We start from the raw sequence: 8158 nt of genomic DNA, 5'->3' as shown, positions 1-8158 counted from the left end.
CCTTCCTGCTCAGCGTCCTTCCGGGGCCGGGCTGCGGCTGCCGCCGGAGGTGCCGGTGGCCGGGTTTTTGGGAGCGATGACAACGGTGCGGAGAGAGGCGTTCGGGCGGATGCCCCCGGAGGAGGGAGGCGGAGAGGTGGAGAAGTTCGTCTTACAGTCGGACAGCGCGAGAGTGGAGATCCTGTCTTTTGGGTGCATCATCACCACTCTGGAGACAAAAGACAGGGATGGGCAGTTTTCAGATGTTGTCCTAGGATTTGACACTTTAGAAGGTGGGTCTTAATATGTTTCTTTGAAAAAAAAAATTTAAAAACCCACGATCAGGCATTTTAACCAGCACTTACTGGTTTATTGGCACACTGCGTGACCTACCTGTAAGGCCGCCCCATCCCCCTAAATCATGGGCTGAAGAGATACAGTTCCTGCTGCCTCTCCTGGGCTCTGTGGTGGGTGTGGAATAGGGATGCTGGTGGCAGTGCGCCGCTCTGCTGGGGCAGCTCTGAGTCCCTTCTTGCCTGGCAATGACAGAGGGCTTTTCTGCCAATCTGCAAAGAATACAAGATCCCATCAGGCTGTTTTAATCAAGGATGCGCATGACTAATGAGCTGTGTGTCCTGTGAAACCCTGGGACTGCAGTAACGTCCTGGAGGGAAGCAGAGAGAGACACCTCTGAGTCCCTAAGCACTCCTGGAGACCACCCATCCTGTTCCAATGGTTCTGTTTAAACGTGTGCTGTTTCTCCGCCCAGGTTACACGAGGAAGCACCCGTTCTTCGGTGCTGTCGTAGGCCGTGTTGCCAACAGGATTGCGAATGGGAGGTTCACCCTGGACGGGAAGGAGTATCAGCTGTTCCTCAACAACGGGCCCAACAGCCTGCATGGAGGAGCCAAGGGATTTGACAAGGTGAAAATCCCAGTGTCCTGCCAGTGTACAGCCTGTGGGGTTGTGGCAAGGAGGTGTGATATCTACACCCCTGAACTCTGTAGCATTTTCTGGTGGTTACTGAGTTGAATCAGCTCAGAAAGTGCTGTGAGTGCAGGAGTGGGGGGAAGTGAGACAGATCCTGCGAGCTGCTGGGTTGGCTTGTCTTTGTGTGAGCTTGCAGGGCTCATGTCATCCTTGGATGCCGAGCAGATGGTTGCTGTGCTTCCTCTGTGTGACTGCAGCCCTGAGCCTCATGAGCCCAGTTCTGACAGGGTTGTTCCTGGCAAGGTGCTGCTTCTGCAGAGCATGGCTTGGGACACGGCAGTGAGGACCCAGGAGCCTCAGGAGCAATGGAGGCTCCCTGGGCACCGGCTGCACCACCCTGGAGTGCACCATGGAGTTGTGCCAGTGCCCAAAGAAAGTTTCCTGGGGAACAGTAGTCTGTCCATGCAGATTCATTTCCACCTGCAGTTTCAAGGTTGTTGCCTGCCCATAGCTCCTCCCAGAGTCAGAAGGATGTGAGTTTGCAGAAACTTATCAGTGTTGCTTGCTTGTGACAGCACTCCCAAGTAAGGGGAGAGCAGGGTAGTGCTGCAGGTTCAGTCATTGCATTGCCCCCTTGGTGCCAGTTTCATCCTGTGACAGCATCCCTCAGGCTCTCAGTCTGACTCCCAGCAGTGGGGGATTAGATCAGGCCTGCAAAACACCCCAGGATCCAGGATCACTGTCTCTCCTTCCCAGCCCTCCCCTATGACCTCCTGAGATGAAACAACCTTTCCCTGGCCCCAGGGCACTCAACCTTTTCTATCTTCTCCCAAGAGCTGCTGCTCAAGTCAGATATTTGTGGTACAGGTGGTAAGAGCAGCGGAGGATCTCTTCTCTTGAAAGCCTTGCTGATAACCCTGCTCGACTGCAGAGCAGGCTCAGAAGTCTCTGCTTTCCTGAAGCCTTGGGCTTTGTCGGATCAAGTGCATTTGTAACCAGCAAGTAGCTGATCCACCGTTTCCCCCCAAGAACACGAGTGTGCTGGTGCAGCTGCTGTCATGGGGTTAATGGGGGTTTTTTTGTGAAAGGAATCCAGGCTGATGGGACAAAAGCCAGGGTGCCTGGAAAAAAAAGCACAGTGTGAACTGGCATCAGGTTGGGATGAAATGCTCCTCAGTAGCCTTAGAAAAAAAGGAGTACTGGGGATGGCTTGGCTGTTGTACCCCTAGAGAAGACAATTTGGTTGGTTTAAAGTTTCTTTATACACCCTGACCCCTGTGATCTGGAGCTGAAAACATGCATTTTTTTGCAGCCAGGGCTTCCAGGCTGTCTTCTGCAGGCAGGGGATGTGGTCTCTTCTTCTGCTTCTTCACCTTGCTTGCTGAAGGCTCACCAGCTTGCTTGGGGACGAGGCAGTGACATCTCCCAGCCAGAGCTTTGTGTCCTCTGGCCCACAGGGCACACTTGAACACCTGCCCAAGACCCCCTCCAGCCAGGAAACAGTCACTGTTCAGAGACAGTGAGCCCTAACTGGTCAGCCCTAACACAAAAAACACACACTGGCATTTGGCTGTGATTATCTTGGTCGTCTTCTGAGTTCTTCCTGATCTTGCAGACATCAGTGCTGTGGTCAGCGTGTGGCCTGATGAGAGCAGGTTGCAGCTGCACTTACAGGGCAGCAGTATGTGACCACACTGCTGGGGGACTTTAGAAAATAACTCTCTTATCTTAAAAAATATAGTGATACCTGTATGCTTCCTGGACTTTAATAGCTTTTTCTTCAAAGAACTTAAATAGAAACTCGTATTCAAAAACCGCAGCATCCTTACAGCCGTGGGAGCCGCAGTCAAACTGCACACTGTGCAGGAGAGCCTACTCTGCAGCCAGGTATATTTAGCAGCCTCAGCTTCAGTGTTTGGTGAAAATGCTGGCTTTTGACCATGCCCCATGTTGGTGATCTCTGGGTAGGACGTGAGAGGGATCAACTCAACAGTGTTATCCAGCCCCTGTTCCTAAATCTGTCCACTTTGATTAGACCGTAACTATTCCTTAGGGAAATGTAAAACTCTAGAGAGCCTCTTGTTGCACATCCATCCTCTCAGCATGAGGCCCATGGCCAGGGCCAAACAGGCTGTCTGGGCAGCTGTGTACAGCGTGCTGCCTTGCTTCCCTTGCCAACATGTTTGGCTCCAAGCAGAGCACTGGTGCTGGTCTCTGGCAGGGACAACAACCAGAGAGGTCCCAGCTCTCTGCATGTGTCTGACAACACATCTGGTACCATTTAACCCAACCCCAGCCCCTGGGCGGGAGCTCCCAGTGTGTTCTTACACTGTCTGAGAAGCCAGCGCCTGGTGAGCGGAGGGAAGGGTGGCAGCTTGTTGAAGTGGTGTTGCACATGAGAAGATCCATGGAAAGGGGGATAAGTCCATCTGCAGGGCAAAAATCAAACGTGTGGACTCTTCAGGCATGGAGTAACACAGGCTGGAACAGGCCCCCCATCAGACTGCCAAATTGTCTCATTTGTTTGGCTGCTCAGTGGAAAGCTTGTTCCCTGCTGGTGGCCCTGGCTGACCAAGAGCAGGCTGGTGCTTGTGTTTTCTTTGGAAATGTGATTGGAAAAGCCTTTGTTTCAGTGCAACATCCCTTCAGTGCCTTCTGTCCCTGTTTTTAGCCCAGCCTGGGGCAGGAGGGAAGGGCACCATGTTCCCATTCCTGTCCTACTAACGCCACACTCCTTGCAGGTTCTCTGGAGCCCCCAGGTGCTCCCAAATGGCGTCCGCTTCTTCCGGCTCAGCCCCGACGGTGAGGAGGGGTACCCTGGTGACCTGAAAGTCTGGGTGACCTACACCCTTAGTGGCAGGGAGCTGGCCATCAACTACCAGGCCCAGACCAGCAAGACAACCCCCATCAGCCTGACAAACCACTCATACTTCAACCTGGCAGGGCAGGTAAGTGTGGGGAGATGGACCCCATGGAGACACTGTGCGGGGGAGGAAAGCCTGGGGACCCATGGAATGATCACTGGCACCAGCATGCTGGTCTGGGGACACATCATGGTTTTGGGGGCACAGTGATGAAGGTTGTCTCTGTGCATCATGGGCTGCGTGCAGGAACAGGACTGAATCACATGGACCTCAGCTGAGGACATGTTGTCTCCGTGCTTCTTGAACAGAGACATCCAGCTGAGAATGTTGGCTCTCCTTTTGTGTGTAACTGCGGAGTTTTGGTTTCTCCAGGTCCCCTGGAAAGATTACAGAGGAGGTGCAGAGCTGGCACCAGGCTAGTGGTAGCCTGGCATTTCTTAGCTGTATTCTGTTGGCATTTCTGAGAGGGTGATGCAGTTGAGGTCAGGGCCTGGAGCGGCAGCACCAAAATACCCAGGTCAAAAATGGGCAGAAGAAACATCATGGAAAGGGAATGTGAGCTGGCCAGGATTGCGGAGTAGCAAGGTTGCAGCAGCAGGATGCAGAGGGCTCCCACACACCCATACAGGGTCCTGTCAACCACACAGACAGTGAATTGCAGCTGTGTTTTAGTCTCACACTGTTTATAACTGGGCTTGGAAGAAAAGGATCTGAGAAATAAAGTGTTGCTGGGCAGAGCAATAGGATAATACAGTGCAGTCACACTTGGATGTGAGAGAAAGGCCCTTAAAATGGTTAGTGAGAGACAACCCAGCCCCTCTGAACAGGAGCTGTGCCCAGGCTGCTGCCCTGATAATGGCTGTGCCGTTGTTGGTGTACCCTCTGCTGGTACTCCCAGAGGTGCAGTAATACCAACACCTGCAGCGTGCAACTCAGGCGTGTTCCAGAGGAACAGGAGACCTTTGGGCACGAAATTGCTGCTCAGATTAGATGGTGACCTGAAGGCTCAGCTTTGGGTCTGCTCCCCTTGCAGCCCAGCAGGTTCCCTGCCAGCGTTCCTGAGGCTGTGGAAAAGGAGGAGGTTCACACCCCCGCAGTGATGCAGATGAGACTGGAGGATGGGTTGTGTTTTCCCTCGCTTGCTTCCTTCCCCTTTTCCCTGCTGCTATGTGCTCAGCACCCAGCATGTTTTGGCTAGTTAGTGTGCAGGGTGGTAGTGCTTGGTGAGGAACAAGTACAGACTGATGGTCTCATCCCTGTGGGATTTACAGCTCCTAGGGCCTATGTGGGTTTTTATCTGTGCCAGTACCTTTGTCCTGTGCCCAAGGTCAAGGTGGAATGAGGGCCGGGAGGTGCTCCAGGCACTGCCAGATCAGCTGGGGCACCACTGTGGACAACCACTTCACAACTGTGCTTAGGGCTGCTTGAACAGTGCCTGCAACAGGAATCTCAGCATTTCCCATCCTCCTGCAGGGCTCCTGCGATATCTATGACCACGAGATCTCCATTGAAGCAGATTCCTACCTGCCTGTGGATGACACCAAAATCCCTACTGGTGGGTGGTGCAGTGCCTGTGGCACAAGGTGGAAGTGCTCTTTCTGAGCAATGTTTGTGGGTTTGGGGGGAGCAGCACTGCCCGGCAAGAGGGACACACCAGCACCCAGGGGACCCCAGGCACAGTGGGGCCCTCACCTTTGGGCACAGTCCTGCTGCACCTGAGCAGGGTGGGCAGAGCCAAGTGCTGGTAACCCAGTTCATCACCAGCCCCAGGGAGCAGGCAGGAGCAGCAGGAAATGGGACCAGAGGCATATGGGATATGAGGCTGCAATGTGGGTCCATCCAGGAGACAAGCTTCCTGTGGCCCCTGAAGGACTGGATTCCTTGGTCCAGGTGGCTTCTGCTCAGCTTGGTGTGCCATGCTTGTGCACAAGCTGGGAAAGAGCTCAAAGCCATACCCACCCCAGTGCCCTGCTTCTCCCTGCTGCTTTCACCATGGAGCTGTTTCACATCTCAGTTGTGGCCAGCTTGCTACCCCTGGCTTTTGCAGTTCCTTCTTGTGTGGGTAGTCTTAGTCCTGGGGTGAAGATAAGATGTGTGCAATTATTAAAGACCCCCTGTGTGCAATGCCTGCTGTATTTTATGTAAGTGCTTGAACTGGAATGGTTTCATTTTTCTTTCAAGGTGTTTTTCTGCCCCCCTGCAAAACCCCTCACCTTTGGGTTGGGGTGACTGTGTTTTGCACTGTGCTTAGTATGTCCTAGGGTTGTTCTTGCTGCTTCATCACAGGACACTGTATTTCCACAGAAGGTCTTAACAAGGACAAGAGAGAAAAGGCTGGGTTTGTACATATACAAACTTCTTGCATTTTCTTGCTCCTTGTCTGTCCTTTGAAGAAGAGCAGTGTCCCCAGGGGCTGCCAGTTGTGCTGGGGGACAAGGTAGGGTTTGCTGGCATGTGGTGAGTGGCTGAGCCTGCTGTTCTTCTTGCTTAGGGGAGGTGGCTGCCGTGCAAGGCACTGGATTCGATCTCCGGCAGCCTGTGGAGCTGGGCAAGCACTTGCAGAAGTTTCATCTGGATGGCTTCGACCACAACTTCTGCCTCCATCAGGGGCAGGATCGCCGCCTTGTAGCCAGGTAGGCTGGGACCTTGGCAGGAGTCCCCAGCCCTGGAGCCATGGGGTGTCCATTCAGCCAGTCCCGTGTCATCCTTCCCTGGCATCTCCACAGGGTTTTCCACCCGCCCACCGGCAGGACCATGGAGGTTCACACCACCCAGCCTGGCATCCAGTTTTACACCGGGAACAACCTGGATGGCTCCCTGAAGGGCAAAGGTGCTGCCACGTACCCCAAGCACTCGGCTTTCTGCCTGGAAACCCAGAACTGGCCCGATGCCGTTAACAAGGTCAGCTGTCCATTCCCCTCCCAGGGGCTGCTTGGGTCCTGTGGCAGGGGACCGTACCCCCAGCACCTTCCATGTCTCTGGGGTATTAAATGTAGCAACAGAGTCTGCTTGTCAAGGGGACACTAGACACCAGAAGTGAGGCAGGCACAGGTCACAGTGGCTTTAGACAGGGGTCAGTCAGCTCCCCAAAGGTGTGGGGTCTAGAGCAGATGACCCCACTGGGGCCTTGCCACATCCTCTTAAGTTTGGATCATTCATCATGGCCTGAATTTAGCCAGTGGTAGGACTGACCCACTCAGCCCTCCGGCAAGTGGTGGGTGGTTACACACTGCTGCTGGAAATGGCTGGGGGGAGCTGCAGGAATATGCCTTGGGAAGACCAAATGGATGCAGCCATGCTTTCTGGTCCCACGGAATGTGCTCAGAGTCACTGATGTGCTGCTGCCTCTCCCAGCCTCACTTCCCCAATGTCCTGCTCCATCCGGGTGAGGAGTACAATCACACCACGTGGCTCGTGTTCAACACTGCTTGAGGAAAAGGCCTGCTGACTCCCACCACTGAGAGGGGTAAGTGCCTCCAGCAGCTGAGCCAGAAATCCTTCCAGGTGCCAAACAGAGCTTTCCAGCTACCCTGGGTGATGCATCTGATCTGGGAGCTTTTTTTCTGCTCTGTGGTTTTCACCTGTGGTTTCTGCTGGCTTTAACTCCTGTCACCATCTCTGCTGCTGTCTGGTCTGTTCAAAGCTCTCACGCTCTGTCCAGCCTCTCACCCTGGGCATTGGGGTTTGTTTCCCCAGTAAAAATGCACTGAAAGCACCTTGTTTAGGGGCACGGCCTGTCACAGCTCCAACTACACCAGTGGAATATCTGGTGGAGCATGTGGGAAGGCTGCTGCAGTTGTGGTTGTTTGTTACGACATCTGTTATTTCCATCAAAGTGCTCTCTCTAAATGGTGTGCAGTGCTCATAGCTTTGTGGAGGACAGTGTGCTGGGATTATCCCACCTGGCTGCCCTGGATCCTCTGATTAAAATCCTATGCTCTGCCTTGGTTGCTGAAGTGAAGTGGGCACACCCATTTAGTCCTGAATATACAACTGCAGGAGAAAACCCATCATCCTAACACTGTATTTCCACATGAAATCTCCAAAACCCTGTACTGGGTACCAACTGTCTGATGAAAACCTCCATGTTTCTGAGGCTTCAGAAACTGCCCTGGATCCTCTGATTAAAATCCTATGCTCTGCCTTGGTTGCTGAAGTGAAGTGGGCACACCCATTTAGTCCTGAATATACAACTGCAGGAGAAAACCCATCATCCTAACACTGTATTTCCACATGAAATCTCCAAAACCCTGTACTGGGTACCAACTGTCTGATGAAAACCTCCATGTTTCTGAGGCTTCAGAAAAACTGGCACAAGCCAGGGGCAGACACCACCACCCTGTTAGGGAGCTGATAGCCCACTTCCCAGGGAAAGCGGTCGACCG

The 8158-nt window shown here is 53.4% G+C and overlaps 1 protein-coding gene across 2 annotated transcripts in view; it reads left to right on the top strand.

Annotated features, from left to right (window-relative positions):
* Nucleotides 1–7: 7 nt before the first annotated feature.
* The window catches only part of GALM (galactose mutarotase), a 15707-nt gene continuing 7556 nt past the window's right edge, over nt 8–8158 (top strand). For both annotated transcript variants that reach the window (XM_017726702.1, XM_008644349.2), the window contains exons 1-7: nt 8–272; nt 749–903; nt 3651–3857; nt 5247–5328; nt 6265–6406; nt 6500–6674; nt 7128–7239. In XM_017726702.1, coding sequence (XP_017582191.1) covers nt 77–272; nt 749–903; nt 3651–3857; nt 5247–5328; nt 6265–6406; nt 6500–6674; nt 7128–7205 — 1035 coding nt within the window. In that variant the 5' untranslated portion in view covers nt 8–76 and the 3' untranslated portion in view covers nt 7206–7239. The remainder of the gene's footprint in view (nt 273–748; nt 904–3650; nt 3858–5246; nt 5329–6264; nt 6407–6499; nt 6675–7127; nt 7240–8158) is intronic.

This window comes from Corvus brachyrhynchos, unplaced genomic scaffold (assembly GCF_000691975.1).
Source record: "Corvus brachyrhynchos isolate BGI_N302 unplaced genomic scaffold, ASM69197v1 scaffold312, whole genome shotgun sequence".
In the NCBI taxonomy this organism is placed as follows: Eukaryota; Metazoa; Chordata; class Aves; order Passeriformes; family Corvidae; genus Corvus; species Corvus brachyrhynchos.
The sequence above is the reverse complement of the archived record's forward strand: the minus strand, read 5'-3'. Positions and strand labels throughout refer to the sequence as shown.